We start from the raw sequence: 22186 nt of genomic DNA on the forward strand, positions 1-22186 counted from the left end.
TTTCGGTTTTTTTTTTTTTTTTTTTTTTTTTTTTTTTTTTTTTTTTTTTTTTTTTTTTTTTTTTTTTTTTTTTTGAGACAGGGTTTCTCTGTAGCTTTGGAACTTGTAGATCAGGCTAGCCTTGAACTCATAGAAATCCACCTGCCTCTGCCTCCCAGGTGCTGGGATTAAAGGCGTGCACCACCACCGCCTGACCAGTTAAAGTATTTTCTTTTTATATATTTTTTTCCAGTTAAAATATTTTAAACGGAGACAGGAAACTGAGGCACAGACCATCTCCATGTATCCCTTGGCTCCTACCTTCCCTAGAGTGACAGTTCACCTGTCAGACCCCAGGAGTCAAGAGTCTAGGGTCTGGAAAGTTCTCTCAAGCTCCATCATTCCCCTGTTTATTCTGTATGCACTCTTGGATGGAAGGAAGGAAGGAAGGAAGGAAGGAAGGAAGGAAGGAAGGAAGGAAGGAGGGTTGTGATAGAAGAGGAAGACCTGCCCATCATGATGGCACATGACTATAGGTGGATGCTAAGGCTGGGGGATCAAGAGTTGGAGGCTAGTCTGAGCTACACTGTAAGACTCTTTCAAAAGACTCCCAAGCGCATTTTAAGTGGGTATTCTTTCAGTACACCTACCTGAGAGCTCACCTATCCAAGCAGCTCGGGCTGTGGTTTGCAAGGATTTGTATTGGAAAGCTTCGGCTTAAGGCTTCAATCACTCTGGGTTCAGACCTGCTTGCACCTCATCTAACTCTCAGCTGCTTCTTCACCTTCTTATGGAACTGGCCCACGGGCACAGTAGAAAAATCCCATGCCCGGCTTGTCCGGCTTATCTAATACCACATTCTTCTCTTCCGCAGCCAGGCTTTCTGCGGGAGGCTCTTCCCGTCTCTCCTTCCTCAGCCTTCTTGTTTTTGTTTTACTTGGTCAATGATCTCAATAGCAGCGGAGACCTGCTGGTGAAAGCAGGGATCCTGGCCAAAGCTCGTCTGCATGGCATAATTCCTGACCATGCAAGGCAGTGCCTTGAAGTATGCAGGGCTGTCACTGCACTTGTTGCTTCTTGATTTTTGGATGGAAGGTGTTGCCTGTTGCTCTCTTAGTGTGAAGTGCTGAAATTTACTACTCTCACCTCTCCCTGCACAGCCAAACCTTCCAACCCTTTTAGCCCTAAAAACCATAGAATGATCTCTCCCTTCAATACTCACTGCCGAGGACACTGGCTGCGTAAGCAGACTCTAAGGTGACATTTCCTTTCCCACACAGCATTCTGTTATGTGATTAACACACCCGCCATGAGTCAGCCCTGTAATTTTTCATCTCCAAACATCCTCTTAAGCTGTCCAAGCATCAGGACTGGGGATGAAACTCAGTGGGGAGGACACTTGCCTAGCATGCTGGGCATGCAGCCTGGGTTTGATCCCTAGCATCTCATAAGATGGTCATTCTTAGCTGTGTAGAGAATTCAAGCCCATTTTGAATTGGTATCGAAAAGCAAACAAAAAGGGCCGGTGAGGTAGCTCAGCCTGGCAAGGTCTGACTGACAGGGAACTACATGGCTCCCTGCACGAGAAAATCCAATCCTGAAACTGTCCCCTAACTTCTACACACCCATTGTGGAACATACATCCAACACACACACACACACACACTGTGAAACATGAATCTACCACACACACACACACACACACACACACTGTGGAACATGAATCTACCACACACACACACAAACTCACGCACGCATGCATGCACACACTGTAGAACACGCATACACACACACTGTGGAACATGAATCTACCACACACATACACACATAAACGCACGCACGCATGCACGCACACACTGTAGAACATGCATATACACACACACTGTGAAACATGCATCTCCCACACACACACACATACTGTGGAACATGCATCTCCCCCCCCCCCCGCCACTGTGGAACATGCATCTAAACACATACACACACACACTGTGAAACATGCATCTACACACATACACACTGTGGAACATGCATCTACTACACACATACACACTGTGGAACATGCATCTACTACACACATACACACTGTGGAACATGCATCTACTACACACATACACACACAGACTAAATGTAATAAAAATATTAAAACAAAAAGATATTTTACTCATTTCACCTTCAAGACATCTTCTGCTGTCTGGTCAGCTTTGTGAAACGGGACTGTGAAGACGAATCTTTTCTATCTACTGTGCCCCCTTTCATAGTGTAGCTGGGAATGAAATTCTTGATTTAAGATTGCTTTGTTGCTCAGAGTTCTGAAAGTTGTTGCTCTATTCCCTTCTAGCTTCCAGTGACTTTTGGATGCCCCATCTTTTGCGGAAACATCAAGTATAATCTCTTTGAAGCTTGGAGGGTTGCTCTAGGTTACAGGCTCTGAATTTCATAACATATCTTGGGGAAGGGGGCTTCTCCCACCCCCCCCTTTTTTTTTTGAGTAGGGTAGCAGGTGTCTTGGAGCTGGAGTTCCAGCCAGTTATGAGCCACCCTGTGTAGATGCAAGAACCAAATGCTAATCTCCTAAAATGATGTTTCTCAACCTTCCTGATGCTGTGAACCTTTAATACAGCTCCTCATGTTGTGGTGACCCCCAACCATAAAATTATTTTCATTGCTACTTCATAACTGTAATTTTGCTACTGTTATGAATTGTAATGTAAATATCTGGTATGCAATTGGTCTTAGGTGACCCCTGTGAAAGGGTCGCTCCACCCAAATGAGCTACAAACCTCTAGTTGAGAAAAACTGCTCTAAAAAGTGCATCCAGGGCTTGTGAGCCCTGAGCTCACTTTACCCTTCTTTCCCCATCCTTGAGCGGGGCCTGCGTGAGCTAAATCTTCCATTCTAGGGAAGCTTCCTGCCTTTGTCTTTGCTAGCTTCCTCTTCATGTCCTCCCTTGTCTCTCATGAACATAACCCCCAAAACTCTTGATGAAATGTTTGCTTTCTTATCATACTTTTACATTATTATTATTATTTATTATTATTAATTATTAGGCTTTTGGTTTTTGAGGCAGGATTTCTCAGTATAACAGTCATGTCTGTCCTGGAACTCGCTTTGTAGATCAGGCTGGCCTTAAACTCACAGAGATCCACCTGCCTCTGCCTCCCAAGTGCTGGAATTAAAGGCGTGCACCACCACTGCCCAACAATTTCTTTTAAAGCACTGAAGGCCACAGGCATGGTGACACATACCTTAAACCCCAGCACCCCAGAGCAGAAGCAAGCAAATCTCTGAGTTCAAGACCAGCCTGGTCAACAAAGTGAGTTTCAGGACCCCCAGGACTGTATAGAGAGACCCTGTCTAGAAAACAAACAAACCCCCACCATTCATTATGTGCATATGTAAATGCATACATGCACATCACAGGGTGTGAAAGTCAGAGGACAGCTTGCAGGAGGAGTTGGTCTGCCTTCTACTTGATGGGTTCTGGAGATCAAACTCAGGTTGTCAGCCTTGGAGGCAAGTACGTTTATCTGCCACGCCATATTGTAAGCCCCATATTTTTAATTTCTAAGAACTCTTCTTTCTCACTCCTTTTTAAAATTGACACATTGCTCCAATGTCACAGGATGGTGGTTGATCTCTCTGAGGATTCCGAGAGTTTTTGTGAATTTTTTGTCTTTTTCCTCCCTGTTTGTTTTTAAATAAAAAAGTTTTTTTTTTCGTTTTTTTTTTTTTTTTTTGACAAGGTCTCACTATGTAACCCAACCTGGCCTCAAACTCACAATATAGCCCAGGCTTAAATGACCCTCCTGCCTCAACCTCCCAAGTGCTGGGATTGCTGGCCTGAATCATCACATCTAGTTAAACTCTTGGTTGTTGTTTGTTTTATTGTGTGCTTTCTGAAAATTCTGGGTTTTTTTTTTTGTGTGTGTGTGTGTGGTTTTTGGGGTGGGGAGCAGGAGTGGGGGCAGGGTTTCTATACATAGCTTCCCGCTGGCTTGGAACTCTCTAAGTAGTTCAGGCTGACCTCAAACTCACAGAGACCCACTCACCTATGCCTGCGAAGATTAAAGACCTGCACCACAATGACCCCCATCACCTCCCGCTGCTTTCTGCAGGTAGGAGGCAATTATCACCTTCAATACTCACTATAAAGTGACCCAAAGCACAGGCTTTAGGAACCCCCTCCCCACCATTCATTCTGAGAGAGCTGGGTTCCCCAGAGGAGAATATCCTATCCTTTGTCTGAAGGATAAGTGGATTGAGCAAGTGTTGAGTTTTAGGCAGAGATGGAAGATCTGAGACACTGAGGTTCATGATGTACAGAGTTAAGTGTCACTGTGACAGCTTGTCCTCAGGCACGCTTGGCGTCTCCGAATGTCTGCTACGATGTAAGCAGGTGCCTGGTGACAGGAGCTGGGCAGAGGAGCCATCACTTAAGGAAATGCTTGCTTGCTTTTGGAGACAGTGTCTCATGTACAAGGCTGACCTCAAACACTGTGCAATAGAAGCCAACCTTGAACATCTGTATCCTGCCTCACCTCTGATGAGTGTTGGGATTACAGGCCTGCCCCACCATACCCACTTCAAAACGCTTATGAAATACACTTTCAAGAAACGTCTCTGTTTTCACCTCCATAGTCAGCTCCGCTTCTCAAGATGCCTGACGACATCCACTCCAGCTCCTGACTCATTCCTTGGCTCTTCTGTACCACTGAGCACTTCCTACCTATCCAACCTCGTTCTCTGGGAAGGGAAGCAGGACTCTGGGTCTGAGGAACACTAAGCAGATTCGAGGATGAGCTGCTGCGGTGAAACTTGTCTATGTAGGAAAGTTCAGACCTTCACTTTCCCCTGAGATCTCAGCATCAGCCCCCGAAGGCCAGGGATAGCCAGAGGAAGGTAAATACAAGGATATATCCAGGTAGCGCCAGAGGAAGGGACCTTCAAAATGCTGTTATCACGGTTTCCTGTTCTGTTCCAGATTCTCAAGTTCTCATACTCTCTTTTCTCCCTCCCTCTGTCTCAATAGCCTGTATCATCTCTGCACTATAATTCTCTGTATCAGTTCAATCTATATCTCCTGTATCTATCCATCCATTCGTCTGCTTCTCCCCTCTGTTTCCCTTTCATGTCCTGTCCTTTTATGTGTGCAGAACCCTTGGACACCACATGCTCTATGGCAGTCTCCCTCCACTTGATTCCTTCCCAAGGACCCTAACTCCACAGGTGAGCTTGGGAGCACACTGGACACTTGAGGTACAGTTGAGTAGTGTCACTATGTCCCTTGATAGAAGGAAAGCAGACCTGCAGCCTGGTCACCAAGAGAAGTCTCTCCTCCACCCTGTTCTCCCGCTCTGGTCACCCCAGTGAAGTCCCGGAGTTCTGCGTACATACCTGGCGCCCAGCCTCGTTGTTGTGGCGGTTCATGGCAGAGCGGGCATCTGGCCGGTTCTCCCTGGCGTCAGCAAACTCCCGAGACACCATTCCACCAAATTCAATGTCCTCACTACAGCCGCCCCACTTCCAGCCCTCGCCTGGGGAGCCCTGGAGGCGGCTACTGCACCCACAGATGGCTGCTGAGCCCTCTGCACACGAGCGTGTCACTGCGAAGGCCACTCCAGCAGAGGCAATGGCATGGACAAAGGCTGACTCCCGGGTGGCTGCAAAGGAAGGAGATGGCAGGTAAGGAGGCCAGGTGAGGAGGGCTGCATTCCAAAGGCAGGAATCCAAGAATCAGGACTGAGAACTCTGCACACACAGGATCTTACCATCATGCTTCTAAGAGTCTTCTCTGAAAAATATTGGCCCTAACCATCCATTTCCCAAGTGTTTTCCCTAAGTGCATTCATGTGTGTGTGTGCACGCACGCACGTTTTATTAAGACAGGGTCTCACTGTAGAGCAATGGCTGGCCTGGGATGCTCTATGTAGACCAGCCTGGTCTCAAACTCAGAGATCTGCCTGCCTCTGCCTTCTAATGGGTTGGGATTAAAAGCAGCATCACCAGGCCCAGCCCTAAGTTTTTTTCCTTAGTAGTTTCAGGTCTTACACTGAGTTGGTGTTTGTGTGTAGAAGATAAGAGTCTGGTTTCATTCTTCCATGTGTGGCTATTAATACCACTTTCCTAGCACCATTTATCAGAGATTGTCCTTTCTCAAATGTATGTTCTTTATACATTCTTTTCCTGAGAAACAATGCGGTGTACATATGTGGATTTATTCCTTGAGGCACTGCTATTCTGATTTATTCCGTTGGCCCGAGTCTGCTCTATACCAGGGCTGTATGGCTTTGGTTATCATAGGTCTGCAATGGGCACAATGAGACATTTTTAGTCATAAATAAGAGTGAGATTTTGCTACTTGCACCCAAACTGACAAACCCAGAGAACGTTACACTAAGTGAATGAGCCAGGCACAGAAAGATGGGATGGAACCTAAAAGCATCATTGCATAGCAGGAAGTAGAATGGGTTAGCTAACAGAGACCCTGGATGGCAAGACAAGGTAGAGAGAAGCGAACCACTGGGTCTAAACTTCAGTTAAAGAGGAGGAAAAGGTTCTGGTATGCTACTGAACAATAGTATGAGGAGAGTGGAAAACACATTGTATTTTTTAAAAAATGCTTAAGTCGGGCGGTAGTGGCGCATGCCTTTAACCTCAGCACTTGGGAGGCAGAGGCAGGAGGATCTAAGTGAGTTCGAGGCCAGCCTGGTCTACAAAGCAAGTTCCAGAACAGCCAAGACTGTTACACAGAGAAATCCTGTGTTGAAAAAGAAAAAAAAAAAAAAGCAATGCTTAAAAGGGCTTATGAACATTTTCAGTGAACATGCTAAGAACCCCGACGGAATCATTTTTAATATAATCCTATACTGAAATATCACACAGCACCTGAAAATACATACAATTATGTAATAAAAATAAATAGGGGCTGGTAGAGTGCTTGCCTAGCATGCAGGGAGCCCTAGGTCCTTATCCTTAGTGTCACATAAGCTGGGCATAGCCGTGCACTCTAATTCCAGCATCGGGGAGGGGGAAGCAGGAGGATCAAAAATGCAAGGTCATAGAGGCTAGCTTAGGCTACGTGAGACTGCCTCAAAAATGAAATATAATAATGTGCTGCAGTGGGAAGAGAAGCAGGTTGGCATGCCAAAGGAGTCTGGGACCAAGCCCCAGCCCTGCCTGTAATGAGATGGTGACACACAGGCCTAGAATGGAATCCCAGTGACTCCAGGGGTGGTGACTGACAAGCGACACTTCAGGTTCATCCTCAGCTGCAGGTAGTTCAAGGCTAACCTGAGCGACAGGAGACCCCGTCTCAGAACAAGATAAATTAGATCTTTAATGCTATAAATAAAATAAACAAAGGTAATAAAAGATTTTGAAACCTGCAGGCAGGAGGATTGATTTGAGTTCAAGGCCAACCAGGACAGCTCTTCTGGGTTGTCAAGTTGACTATTGGAATTAACTAAAACCGAAGCTGCTGGGTACACCTGGGAGGGATTTTTGGCTTGTTTTGTTTTTCAAGTCAGGGTTCCTCTGTGTAGCCCTGTAGCCCTGGCTACCTGCCCTGGAATCAGCTCAGAGATCTACCTGCATCTGCTTCCTGAGGGCTGGGATAAAAGCCATACACCACCACTGCCTGGCTTTTTTTTTTTTTTCTTTTTAAGATAGGGTCTCTCTCTCTCTCTCTCTCTCTCTCTCTCTCTCTCTCCATAGCCCTAGCTACCCTGGAACAAACTGTGTAGACCAAGCTGTCCTAGAACACACAGAGATACACCCGCCTCTGCCTCCTGAGTGCTGGGATTAATGGTGTGTGCCACCACCACCTGGGATTTTTCTTGATTGTATCATTTAAAGTCAGAAAACACACCCAAATCTGGGCCACACCTTCTGGTAGCAGCCTACCTAAAGAGCAGGAAAGAAGGAAGCTTACTCTTTTGCCTGCTTGCCCTCACCCTCACTGGTAAGTCCATTCCTTCACTGGTATTAGAGCCTACTTCTCTGGGATTCCAGCGTATACTGAAGACAGCGGAGACATCCAGCCTTGTGAACCAGATAACTATTGGGTTCTTGGACTTTCTGTTGAAAGACAGTCATTGTACTCGCCAGACCACAGCCTGTCAGCCACTACTAAGCCATATTCTAATATATAGAGAGATCATTCTACCCCTTCTGTTTTCTAGCAGATCCTTAGGTAATACACACCAGAGTTCTAGAAGGACCCAGTCTGAAGCTCAGTACCATGAGTCACGGCGCAATGCAAATCAATAAGGCACTATCTCATGTACACGCGGGAACAACTGAGAGCGAGGATTAGGAAGGCAGTGAAGGAAATGCAGACTTGCGCAGGAGGTGGGTGAAAAGAAACATCCATCATGTGAGAGTCAGTCTGGCAATACAGGACTCCTGCTTATCAGAGGCTTCAGTTACCCATAGCTTGTCACAATTTGAAAGCATTGCATGAAACATTGGGGGGCCCAGAGAGAGAGAGAGGAGAGAGAGAGAGCTAGTGGGAGGCTGCTTGTCTGTTTGAGCGGGCCTCTAGTTTCCATCCCCAGCACCACGTACGCAAGACATACACAAGGAAAATTCTAGAAATGACTGACTTTTTAAATTGCATATTTGTTTTGTTTTGCTTTTTTCAAGACAGGGTTTCTCTGTAGCTTTGGAGCCTGTCCTGGAACTCACTCTATAGACCAGGCTGGCCTTCAACTCACAGAGATCCACCTGTCTTAAATTGCATATTGTTTTGAGCCATGTGGTGAAGTCTCATATTGTCCTGTGCTGTTCCTTCCTGAGACATACGTAACCCCTTGTGCAGAGTATCCATGTTAGATGTATGTAACTCACACTGTAGTCTCTCAGGGGTTGTCTGGGGATCAGATAGACAGTCACCAGTTTCAACATCACAGTGCTTGTGACTAAGCCATTCTTGTTTTACCCAGTGGTGGCCCTGAAATCAAGAGTGGTAATTATGCCCAAGAAAAACCACAGAGTGAGAGAAAGTTGCCAACTTAGTAAAAGGAAAGAGAAACCACATGCTGAAGCTCTAAAGACTGGCACCTGTGGAACTCAGAAGGAGGAGAAGGCGAGAAGAAACATTAGTTTTATCACCCAGCTACAAAACCAGGTAGACTAACAGCCCATAAAGAAAACTTATCAATGAGAGAGACCACGTAATTCACCAAGGCTATGTTATAACTGTTCTGTTTGGATTGGCCATTAAAGCTTACTGTGCCTAACATGACATGAAGCTTTACCACAGGCCTGCGTATACAGGAAAGACAACCACCCAGACCTTGGCCTCATCCCTGACTGCAGGTCTAGACCGGGGCCTCAGAACGAGTGGGCAAAGCACAAGGGCGGATCTTGAAATGATCAATCAGATCATATTGACAAAAAAGACAGAAAACAACGACAACAAAAAATCAGAGGTGAATAGTATTCCACTTTTTATAAACGCACAAAAATTCCATTATCCCTTCATCCGTTGCTAGACAACTACGTTAATTACAATTATTTGCTATCGTGATTAAGCAGCAATAAACATTTGGCATGCAAATATCCTTAACGGCAGAGTTTGGAGTTCTCTGGGTATAGGTCCATCAGTGGAAACGGTGGAGTCACGTGGTAGTTCTACTTCTGAGATCCTCAAACTGATTTCTATAATGATTGTATTAACTCGCACCTCCCCCAGCGGTGAATAAGAGCTCCGTACGGGAGAAGGCGCCCTCTCTTCTACTTGATACACTAGATAAGGAGGGCTTGCTGTATGACAAACATGGTGTTCTGAGCAGGAAGGACATGCATCTGACACGTTGACTAGCAAGAGATTTTACAAACCTGCCTAGAAACCATTCCAGACCGAAAGCCCCACAGGCCTGTAGGGGGAGCTATACACAGGCTCTCTCGGGCTGGGGACCCTCTAGTAGAAGTGGGGTGGTGTCACTGAGCTCCTGCATATAGAAACTCCCAATCTGGGAGATTATGAGATTTTTTAAAAATATTTATTTATTATGTATACAATATTCTGTCTGTGTGTGTCTGCAGATCAGAAGAGTAAGTCTACTCTGGGGAGGCAACCCCCACCTGAGACCCTACCACACTGTGTGCTCTTGAATGGAACTGGAACCACAACAGACACTCCACTCATTCCCAGTTTTGTGGGGTTTTTTTGGGGGGTGGCGGTGTGGGGGTGGGGTAGAGTGTGTGGTTTTCAAGGCAGGGTTTCTCTGTGCAATAGCTCTAGAACTTGCTTTGCAGACCAGGCTGACCTTAAACTCAGAGATCCACCTGCCTCTGAGTGTTGAGATTAAAGGTGTGCATGCATGCCCCCTTTCCCCACATTCCTGAAAAGCCCTCCGCCCTGTTTTCCTTTCCTAATGTCCAGTCCAGGGACAGCCTGGAGCTGAGGTGCCCTGATAAACACTAGCCTCACTAAACACACCCACTAGCCCTCCTGCCCTCAGCAGGGCTCTATCCTCATTTTTTCTATTTGTTTTTTTTTTTTTTTTAGGCAGGGGCTCCTTTGCCTGCAGCTTCCCTAGGATGACCCTGAACTCCACCAGGTGCTGGAATTACACCTGTGGGCCACCACACCTGTTTTTTATCCACACTAGGCAAAGACTGTACCAACTTAGCTGCATCTCCACCCCTATTTTATCTTTGAAGGAGTCAAAGGACAGCAGACTCCCGGTGCCTCTAAGGCTTTTGCCTCCTCTGTCTTTCTGCAGAGAGTCTGGGGCAGAGCCCTTGAAGTACCTTCCTCCTGGGTGCAGTCAGAATCTTGCTTCTCTGTCTGCACCCTCACATTCCAGGTTACCTTATCCAGCCCAAGTGTCACCCAGATGCCCCTCCCCCGCCCTTCTTGGCTCTAAGAGATAAGGGGACCAGCACTCTGGGTCTTGCCCTTGCCCTGCCCAGAACAAGGGCTTCAGGCTCCCAGCTTATCAGGACCCAAGCAAACAGCCTGGAACTGGTAGGCACACTTGAGGGGCAGGGTGCTCAAGCGGGAGAGAGCAACTCAGAGTTTAGACTTGCAGAGGACAGCTGCTCATTCTTGCTCAGCTCCATCACCAGTCAGCTAAAAAGTGCTCCCTTTGCCTTCAAACCTCAGTTTCCCCTGGTGTCAAATGAGGAGATGGGGCTCCTGATCAAGCCAGGGCAGGGTGGGCTCTGGAGCTGACTTTCAATTGGCTGGGGAAGAAATAAAGACCAGAATTCTCTACAGATAGGTCCAAAAACTCCATTGGAGAGGCCAGGAGAGGAACGGCAGGCTGCAAAGCCCACCGGCCAGGTGAACATGAAATGGTACATTATAGCAAAGCCCACAGGCCGGATGGACATGAAATGGTACATTATGGCAAATGAAGGTTGAATGCAAGTTGCAGCCACAGAGTTTTAAGCAGTTCCTCCCCAAAATGCGGGTCAGTGAAGAGGGGAAACTATTTGACTCTATGTTGGAGAAACCTGGCACATGCCTTTGTTTTTATTTTTGCTTTGAGACAGGTTTTCATAGCCCAGGCTGGCCTGGAATTTGTGATCCTCCTGCCTCCCTCTTATGCACCTGGATTGCAGAAATGCATCACCACACCCATCTGGCCAACACCACCTCAAGCGAGGGATGGAGTCCACATTCCGAGCAGGGACTAGATACCGTCTGCCTCCCAAGAAGGACTGCCTTGTCAAGATTTTCTTGCTCTAAATGTATTGTCTACATTTGAGGGTTTGGAGGCAACAGCTAAAGCCTGATCAAGGTTCTCCCTTCAAAACGGCGACGAAGGGAAGGATAGTGGAGTTCAAGGGACACGGAGGCACGAAGTGGGTCATCCAAGTCACACTGGCTTTTGTGACAGATCAGCTTTTTGTTTTTGGTGTTCTGTTTTGTTTTTTCGAGACAGGGTTTCTCTGTGTAACAGCACTAGCTGCTCTGGAACTTGCTTTATAGACTATGCTGGCCTTGGACCCGCAGAGATCTGCCTGCCTCTGCCTTCCAAGTTCTGGGATTAAAGGCGTGCACCACTATGTCTGGCAAGATCACAGTTTTGATCAATATAGTGAGATCTTGTACCGCAGCCGTGCGGAAGGCTGTGTGAGGGGACCCGAGAATTCTACACCGTAAAATAAATCTCTATGTTTAAGATATTTAATAATAATCAAGAACGTGTCTGTAGGATACCCAGAAAAAAAGCTCCAGAATGTTCAGGTGATGTCCTATGAGGGCAAAGATTTTAATCCAGCAAGACTGGTTCCACCCAGGAATCAGGGGCAAGACTTGAGATTCACATACTTCAGGGGTCTTGGGGACAGACCTGTTTTCTCAGAGAAGAAATCTATTACTTTCATTAGACTCATACAGGGCTTTAGAAAAACACTGTGGATGAACCCCTGTCCTGGAGCTATCACCCTTACAGAGAGAGAATAGGAATAGGGCTCTCCCAAGACCCTGGGGGAAGACACAGTGACACAGTAGCCTAGTCAACACTGCCAAGTCTTCCGCCACAGCAACAGCTTCGTTAGCGGTTTCAGCTTCTGTTGACTCAGCAGAGGTGGCCAGCAGTAAGGGGAAGGCTCCTGGATACAAGTGAACCAGTTCCGGCAGTAGCCATATGCCTCATTTTGAATGGGTGTTGGACCTTGGATGAAGAAGAGGTGGGTGCCTGTGGACTGCTGAGTCCAAGACTTACAGGCAAGGGCTGCCGATGTGCGGGAGTCATCTGAGGCAGAGCTGAGATGAGATTTGGGAGCTGGATACCTACTCTCTTCAGTCCCAAGACTGCCTATTCATCGGGTATAGGTAAAGATGAAGAAAAGGAATTCCCTGAAGAAATTGTTCTATAAGAGAAGCAAATTCCACGTCAGGTGTCATGGCTCATGCCCGAAATGCCAGCATCAGGAAGGTTGAGGTGGGAGGGTTATGAATTGAGGCCAGTGTCTTTTCAGTCAGATCCTGGGAGGTGGGGAGTGAATTCCGCCTGAAGAAACAATCCCAGAGACCAGCCTTGCTGTGGTCTTGCTGGGTTTAAGAGAAGCATTACTCATCTAGATGTCCTTCAGGCCCATCCATGTATTTCACTATCATCTGCCCATCCTCCACCAAACACCATCCATTCAGTTATCTGTCTACTATCCACCTACCATCTACCCATTATCCACCCATCCACCCATCCATTATCCTCTACTCCTCCAGCCATCTACCACCCATCTACCCAGCCACCCAACTTCCCAGAATATGAGCGCCCATAATGAGCTAGGCCCTAGGCTCAGAACTAGAAATGCAAGATGAGTGATACTCAAGGTGTCTGCTCTCAAGAACCAGGGATGAGCTGAGCATGGTGGGGCATCCTTTTCCTTATTTGCTTTAGTTTAGTTCTATGTGCACTGAGTGTGTTTGGCCTGCATGTGTGTCTGTGTGAGGGTGTCAGGACCCCAGGAAGTGGAGTTACAGACAGTTGTGAGCTGCCACGTGGGCACTGGAATTGAACCCGGTTCCTCTGGAAGAGCAATCAGTGTTCTTAACTGCTGAGCCATCTCTCCAGCTCCCAGCAGCTGGAAGGTAGAAACAGGAGGATGAGTTTAAAGTCAGTCTGTAAGTATGTGTGTGTGTGTTTACCTACTATTAATCTGTACCTTTAAATTCAGTACTACTTTTATTTTTTTTGGAAGAAATTGGGTGAACCAAAGTTTGGTGCATATATATTTAGGATAGTATGTTATGTATGTATGGATGTATGCCAGCTACCTGTTGAAGCCACCCTGCATGGGGCTAGAACCAGAAAATCCCAGGAGGCAGAGGGGTACCCTTACCTATGCCACCCTGCACCGTGCACCCACTACACCCCTCCGAAGACACACAGAAGGATTAGGGTTAGCAGCCTGGCCTGCGTGTGTCAGGCACCACTCTCCAGATGTTGCCCTGTACCCTTAATTTCCAGACTCCAAATGAGAGATCACTCCCCTGCCCATAGGTGGGAAGCAGGAAGAAGAGGGCCAATCCCCTTAAAGCCCAACCATGGTACAGCCATAATTGCTCAGATTGGCCATAGCCTGCAGGCTATGGGAGCATCACCTCGCTTGGGAGCGTCAATCTCCTGCCGCCTTGTGGAAGGACAAACCATCCTTCCCTTTTTCATCCTGATGTCTGAAAGTGCTTCCAGAACATTCGGTGGGTGGGCACCCCTTCCCCCTCCAGCGTTCAGCACAGCAGGCAGAGGGCAGACAGGAGGATTGGTGCAGCCCCAGCTGGTAGCTTGCAGCCCCAGGCCCCGCCCTGGCGCCTCCCCTCCGAGGCTGCCCACCGTCCCTCCTTCCCCAGGCCCTTTTCCTGGCCTCGAGGAGCCGTGCGGCCCGGAGGGGGTGTCGCGGTGGCATTTGGTAATCACACGGCGGCACAAAAGGCCCCGGAGCCACCTGAGAGCGGAATGCGCCGGTGCCCCACCGTGGCCGCGGCCCCTGACACCGCCCGGGCCCGCGCGGCCGGGCGCCTGGCTGACCTGCTGGGGCTGATGAATCCGGCTTTGTGCGACACTGTCACGCCGCGTTAGCCCCACAATGGCCAGCGATATTTTATATGAATTTCCCCCTGGCCGGTGATTAGGCGATCGCTGGCCAGTCATAGCAACCTGGAAGTATGCGCTGCCCGCCGCGCCGTCGGGCGCGAGGGGAAATCCTCTTTCAGACGCTTTAATTCAACACCCCGAAGGGCGTGTGAATCGCCAACAGCATTTTCACTTTTCCCTTGTGCTTAATCTTGTCGTCCTCGCAGGGACATTGTGCTCAGAGCCGAGCTCAGTGGGATGTCGGCCGGGGTCCCCCCTCCCACAGCGGAGAGTTAATGATATACCGGAGAGGCCCCCAGAGCCAGGGGAGCCCCCACCCCCAACGCATCGTAAATGGTAACACTTTCGGATGGGGGGGTCAGGGGTCGCAACCTGGATTTGGGGACTCTGCTTCCCTAAAAAGCTGCCCTTTCTGTCCCTCCAGGGCCGTAGGCTCCGACAGTCTCGCGGACTGGCCCCATTGGAGCTGGTCCTTCCATAGGCTGAGCACACACAGAGAGGTGGAGGACCACCCCCTGAGGGGCCATGATGCTGAGGCCAGTCATCAGGAAGGGGGCTTGCCTGGGGGAGGGGAGGAGGCCAAGCTACAGTTCCCTGCTCAGACCCCAAGTAGAGCAGGGAGTAAGTTAGGGGGGAAAAAAAAAGTAAGTTTCTCCTTGGCTTGACCAAGGGCAGGGATCTAAATACTCAGCAGACACTGAGAACCTAAGGTCTATAAGCACCCACCTCTGCCACCTGTTGTGACTCCAGAGGTCTTGGGGACCCAACAGAAGTCTAGTCGGTATGTGCTGTAGGTATGACTGGCCTGGAGGTATATCTTAAGAGGGAAGGGTGAACCACACCCAACACAGGTAAGAGTCTCTAGCTGGAGACGCTGTCCAGGTCAGTGGGGTCCAAATGAAGACTTAACAATGAATAAGAGCTGCCTGTATAGGCAGCAAGCCCCCAGGGGTCATTAGGGACCAGGGAGAAACCTTCCACTAGGGGTGCAGAACTGTAACTATAGGTATATTCGGCCCTTCCTTCATACAGAAGCCTCTAGGCCCAGGAACTTCTGAGGACCCTAAGGCACAGCCACCTCTGTAGGCAGGCAGGTAGAGCTCTACCCCAGTTTCCATGACTGTGGGTTCCAGGCTCCAGACTCCAGGCCAAGCTCTTTTATATTCTAGATGTAACTGTCTCAGCCAGAAGAATCAGTCCCCTTACAAGGCCACACGTTGTTTAAGAGCCTGGCCCTGGACTCTGAGCCCCCACAGCCTCTGCATCTCTCACCAGCCTCCTTACTAGCCAGACCAGCTGTTTTATTGACCTCCATCCTGTGACCGCTACCTCTGGACAGGTTGGCCCCGTCCAGCTTTTCCTGCAACCACCCCACCCATTTTACCTAGCCAGAGGTCAAGACAAGGGAGTCACCTAATGCCTGCTTCTGAGTGCCTAGGGACTGCCCCAAGGGACATATAAACTGCTCATAATCATCCTGTACTCAAAATTCTTCAAATGCTTCCTGACCCAAGGCAGATAGTTCCCTGCTACCGTTAGGTGGAAAGGCAGAGCAATCTAGACTCTAGCTCAGCATCCTGGGACTAGAGCTTCTTCCTCAGGCTCAGCCCAGGTCTCAGGTCAGACAGATACAGGGTGCATGGTACTGGGTCAGAGGTAAACACACACTTTGTCATGTGTTCACACCGGCCCCCATTCACACATGCATGCTTAGTGCACACACATATGCACGCATGCATGTACAGTGTACACGGACACGCCCACACAGAGACACTTGGATGCCCACAGGTGTGTGTATACAATGCATGTGAGCACACACGCGTGTATATTTGTGTGTAACTCCCATTCACACATCTACATATGTTCATGCAGTACAGATGCAGGCACACACAGGTGCACAAGTGTACATGTACACTGATACATGCACACATTTATACACAGCACACACATTCATCTAGTCACATACATACCCATGTAAGTCAGGCACAGCCACACAGATGCACACTGACACATGTTTAGGCATGGACACATATGTAGAAATATTAGCTAATATGCACACTAAACACATTCCCATTCCCAAGTGCACATGCCCACCTAAGACACTCATGTCTATATAAAACACATGCACACACATTTGTATATAACACATGGGTGCACAATCTCATATACACGCTGACATGGATGCAAGAAGCTGGCTCCTTTCCTCACGGCTGGCTGGTAGATGTTAAACCCTGTTCAACAGAGGCCACCTCGGCAGGGGTGGCCAGGCACCCCTGTGGTCCCTGCCACAAAGCCTAGGGTAACCTTTGACACGATTAGGGTTGCCCTGACCCTAATCCAATCAGATTGATTACTTTGAGGCCAGCGTGCAGGCAGGGGGTGGGGGGCACAAGGGCTTCTGGAGCCAGCCTTTCTGGGGGCACATGGAGGGTTCCTTCCTCCCCTGGCCACCAGAAGAGAAGGAGAATAAGAACTAGGGAGGGGGACATAAGGAGAGGGAGGATGAGGACTTTGGGGGAGTGGAGGGGACAGAGTGAAAGGAGGAAGCAGCAAACTGCAGAGAGGACTGTGCAGGGGTGCACGCTGCTCTCCTGTGCAGAGGTGCAGGCTGTCCTCCAGCAGGAAACCCTTCAGTGTTGCTAGGGGAAAGATGGGCACCTGAAGCCAGGCACCCTTCGCTCTATCTCAAAGGTGGCTTCTAGGAGGGGAGGGAGGTGGAGGAATGTGGGCAGGTGCAGCCCTCAACCTCAAAGCTGACATGACTAGCTGCTCTCTAGGGCAGAACCTGTGGCAGCTGCTTGTCCCTAAACAGCCTGGAGTGTTTGTTCAAGAGCCTCCTGGGGAGACCCTCAATACCCTGCAGCTCCCCTACCCTCACCCGACAGCATGAATGTGATGGGGTGCTCACCTCAGGAACAGCCTGTCTCTTTCCTCAGGCCTCGTACCTACTCTCCTCACTGCTCCTGCCATGCCAGAAACAGTTCAACCATACCAGTGAGCCCTGCTGCCTTCCTGGCCCTTCTGCTCCTCTCACCTGGGTCTCCCCAGGGTGATCACTGTCTGCCTGAAGAGTCTGCAGCCAGGGTGATGAGCTCCCATTTTCCTTCTGTGTCCTGACTTAGGATTCTACCAACTTCTGTATGCGGAATTCCCAAACAGCTCTTGGGAACGACTGTCTGTGTATCCTCAAAGAAAGAGAAGAAAGGAGAAAGTCCCTCATGGTCCAGACTAAGTGCCATCTCCCCAGGGAAGCCCTCCAGGATACCCTCAGGCACCAGCACCTTGCCTTTCAGCCATCCCACACACTCACATGCCAGCGCACACTTGGGTGTACCGATAGAATGCTGGTCACACGCACACGGTCTGTGTGCACCAGCAGTGTGCGATGAGGGGTTACTATCATATGCTACACCCACTGGCAGAACCTCTCACGTCCCAGCTCTGGCTCTGGAAGATTTCTGGGTCTTTCTAGAGTGTGCTCATCCCTGGAGAATTTGTCCTAGAAATCAAGAACGGGGTGCTGCCACTAGCTACAGCACCTTGGGAAACTCTGGTCCCTTCCAGTTCTGTTTTCTATAAAACTTAAGGAAGAAAGACGAATGGGTGGCTCGGGTCTATAGTCTCAGCTACTTGGAAGGTTGAGGCAGAAGCAGTGCCTGAATCGGGGTATTCAAGAACCTGGGCAACATGGTAAGATGATATCTCAAAAGATCCACCTGCTTCTGCCTAAGTACCAGGATTAAGGATGTGTGCCACCATGTCCCATCTAGAAGCCTTTTCATAATAGTTGTCATAAAATTTTTGACATCATTCCAAAAGATCAAAAGAGTAGATTATTTAATACAAACAAATTTCTCTCAGGGCTGGAAAGATGGCTCAGCAGGTAAGAGCGTGTACTGTTCTTGTAGAAGACCCAACATCCACATGGCACCCCACAACCATCTGTAACTCCAGTTCCAGGGGATCCAACGACCCCTTTTGACCTCCACAGACCCTTGCATACTTGTGCACACACACACACACTTAAAATAAAATAAAAAAAATTAAAAGATCCTTGCCAGGTAGTGGTGACACATGCCTTTAATCCCAGCACTCGGGAAGCAGAGGTAGGAGGATCTCTGTGAGTTTGAGGTCAGCCTGGACTAGAGCAAGTTCCAGGACAGGCTCCAAAGCTACACAGAGAAACCCTGTCTCTAAAAACAAATGTATTGACCAAGCAGTGGTAGCACATGCCTTTAATCTCAGCACACACACTTAAAATAAAAAAAGGACAAAAAAGGGATCCTTGAACTGCCATGATGATTCATAACTTTAATCCCAGCACTCGGGAAGCAGAGGTAGGAGGATCTCTGTGAGTTTGAGGTCAGCCTGGACTACAGCAAGTTCCAGGACAGGCTCCAAAGCTACACAGAGAAACCCTGTCTCTAAAAACAAACAAACAAAAAGATCCATTAGGAGAAAGAGAGAGAGAGAGAGAGAGAGAGAGAGAGAGAGAAACTGACTGTTCTTCCAGAGGCCTGAAGTTCTAGTCCCAGCACCCACATGGTGGCTCAAAACCATATGTAACGCTAGCTCCCGGCATACAACGCCCTCTTCTGGCCACTCTGGGCACTACATGAATGTGGTAATAGATGCACATGCAAGCAAAACATCCATATACATAAAATAAAAATAAAGTCTTTCTAAAAAATCATTTATCTACCTATATATGAATAAGAAAGAGTGTCTTTTTTTGAGACAGGGTTTCTCTGTAGCTTTGGAGCCTGCCCTGGAACTAGCTCTTGTAGAGCAGGCTGGCTTCGAACTCACAGAGATCGACCTGCCTCTGCCTCCTGAGTGCTGGGATTAAAGGCGTGCACCACCACCACCCGGCGAATAAGGGTGTCTTACTCCTGAATCTACAGATTAAAAAATCGGATGGACCCATAGTTATCACTGTCTATGGCAAAGGGCTGAAAGCAGTCACTCTAAGGTTAGGAAAAGGGACGCTCATTCTGGACATCAGGGCAAGGAAGCGAGGAATGGAATACTGAGCTTCCGGAGTGGGAGGAGGAGGTGGAATCGTCCTGTGTGTAGAGCAGCCCAAGGAATCAACAGAAAAAAAAAGACTTGTCAGAACCTATGAACAACTTTAGCCAGGTCACAGAGCAGCTGATCAGTTGTGCCGCACACCACTCAACTGCTGTCTCCCAGTAACCAACAATCTAAGAACAACAGTAGACAGGAAAACTATGACAAGCTGGGGGCGCTTGGATGACAGAGGCAGGTGGATCTCTGTGAATTAGAAGTCAGCCTGGTCTACACTGTGAGGAAAGCAAGATAGGGCTGGGGTGGTTAAGAGCACTTGTTGCTCTCGCAGAGGACCGAGGTCCAGTTCCTAGCAACTGTCTGCAACTCTGATTCCAGGGTTTCTGAGTCCCTCTTCTGACCTCCTTGGCACCAGGCATGCGTGTGGTGCACAGAGACATGTGCAAGCAAAACACTCATGTGAATAACAGTAATTAATTTTAAGAAAGAGCTGGGTGTTGGTGGTGCACATCTTTAATTCCAGCACTTGGGAGGCAGGTGGAACTCTGTGAGTGTGGATTTGAGGCCAGCCTAGCCTACAAAGCACGTTCCAGGACAGCCAGGACTACACAGAGAAACCCTGAAAAACCAAAGCAAAATCAAACAAATAGAGAGAGAAACAGAGAGAGAGAGAGAGAGAGAGAGAGAGATCATTTACAATAGAACAAAGACGGAAGAAATACTTAGGAACCACTAATTTAAAGGGCAATGTACAAGACATAGATGGAGACTATCAAGAGTCACATAAGGGAAGTAGAGCCATGAAGACATCCCATGTTCATGGATCAGGAGACTTAACACTACTAGCGTGGCAGTATTCCTCCTCCTTCGGGTCCTACACTACAATCCCTAAGATCCCTAAGTATTTTTACAAGTGGTAGCTGGAGAGATGGCTCAAGAGTTAAGAGCTCTGGTTGTTCTTTCAGAAGATCTCGGTTTGGTTCTCAGTGCCACATGGCAGCTCACAACTGTCTATAACTCTAGTTCTAGGGGATCTGATGCTCTCTTTGACTTCTGTGGGCACCAAGAACATACATGATACACATGCATGCATGCAGGCAAAATATTTATGCACAAAAAATAATAAATAAATCTTTAAAAAATTACAAGTGAATCCTAACATGCATATGGAGTATAAATGGCCTTAAATAACCAAAACAATCTTGAGGGAAAAAAAACACTACAAAGCTATAGACATGAAAGCAGCATGGCACTAGTATGAAGATGATCATACAGACCAATGGAGTAGAGCAGAAAACCTGCACATAGATGCATGCAAATAGAGCCGGTTGATTTTTGATGAGTGAACCAAGACCATTCAATGAGGAATCAATGCCCTTTGCAACTAATGGCGTTTGAATAACTGCATTTCCACGTGGAAAAGAATGAAGTTGGATCCCATTCTCATACCATAAACAAAAATAATTCACTCAAAAAATATCAAATGGAGCTAGAGAGATGGTTTAGTGTTCAAGAACACTGGCTGCTCTCCCAGAGGACCTGGGTTCAATTTCCAGCATTTACATGGCAGCTCACAACCATCTGTAACTCCAGTCCTAGGGGATTTTCTGGCCTCTGTGAGTACCAGGCATGTGACACACACACATACATGCATGCAAAACACCCATACCTATAAAATAAGTAATTTTTTAGATTAAAACAAAATAATAGACTTAAATGCCAGAGTTAAAGCTATAGGACTCTACCTTTTATTTTTATTTATTTTAAAAAAAATTTTTAAATATAGACTCTCACTGTGTAGCCCTGACTGGCCTGGAACTCTATATAGACAAGGCTGTTCCTGAACTTACAGAGATCACTGCCTCCTGAGTACTGGAAATAAAATCACAGGCCATCACATCTGCCTTGAGGTTTTAGGACTCTTATAAGAAAACGTAGTAAAAGCAAGCTTATTAATCTCAGCACTCAAGAAGTGGAGGCAAGAGGCTGGAGAGATGGCTCAGTGGTTAAGAGCACTGACTGCTCTTTCAGAGGACCCGGGTTCAATTCCCAGCACCCACATGGCAGCTCACAACTGTCTGAAGATCCAGTTGCAGGGGATCTGACACCTTCACACCAATGCATATAAAATAAATAAAAATGCACATAAAAGTTAAATAAACCATAAAAATATTTTTAAAAAAAGAAGTGGAGGCAAGAAGATTAGGAACTGAAGGGCAGCCTGGGCTATATGAAACCCAGTGCCAAGGATAAAGAAAGAGCCCACAGATTGAGAGAAAATGTTGGCAAGTTATGTAATGGTTAAGGGACTTGCAAAGAAGTGTTGTCTGCTAAAAGGCTGTGGAGAGGTGACTATCGATTATATAGTATGTAGATATGTATACTTATATGTACACATGTATGTATGAGCCCTTTATATTATATATTATTTTATTATATATGTTATATCCTTTATATGATACATAAAGGACTCTTAAAACCAAATTATCAGGCTCAGCAAGATGGTTCAGCAGGTAAAGGAGAGCTTGCCACCAAGTCTGATAATCCGAGTTCAGTCCCTGGGACCCACATCATAGGAAGAGAGAACAAATCCCTATTTTCTGACTTCCACATATGTGCTGAGG

The 22186-nt window shown here is 47.6% G+C and overlaps 1 protein-coding gene across 1 annotated transcript in view; it reads right to left on the bottom strand.

Moving 5' to 3' along the window:
• Wnt3a (Wnt family member 3A) overlaps window positions 1-22186 on the bottom strand; it is a 45049-nt gene that overhangs the window by 1937 nt on the left and 20926 nt on the right. Inside the window, exon 3 of the mRNA XM_050163782.1 lies at window positions 5374-5639. Coding sequence (XP_050019739.1) covers window positions 5374-5639 — 266 coding nt within the window. The remainder of the gene's footprint in view (window positions 1-5373; window positions 5640-22186) is intronic.

This window comes from Alexandromys fortis, unplaced genomic scaffold, assembly GCF_014885135.2.
Source record: "Alexandromys fortis isolate MF-2015 unplaced genomic scaffold, M_Fortis_MF-2015_v1.1 scaffold_149, whole genome shotgun sequence".
Classification (NCBI taxonomy): domain Eukaryota; kingdom Metazoa; phylum Chordata; class Mammalia; order Rodentia; family Cricetidae; genus Alexandromys; species Alexandromys fortis.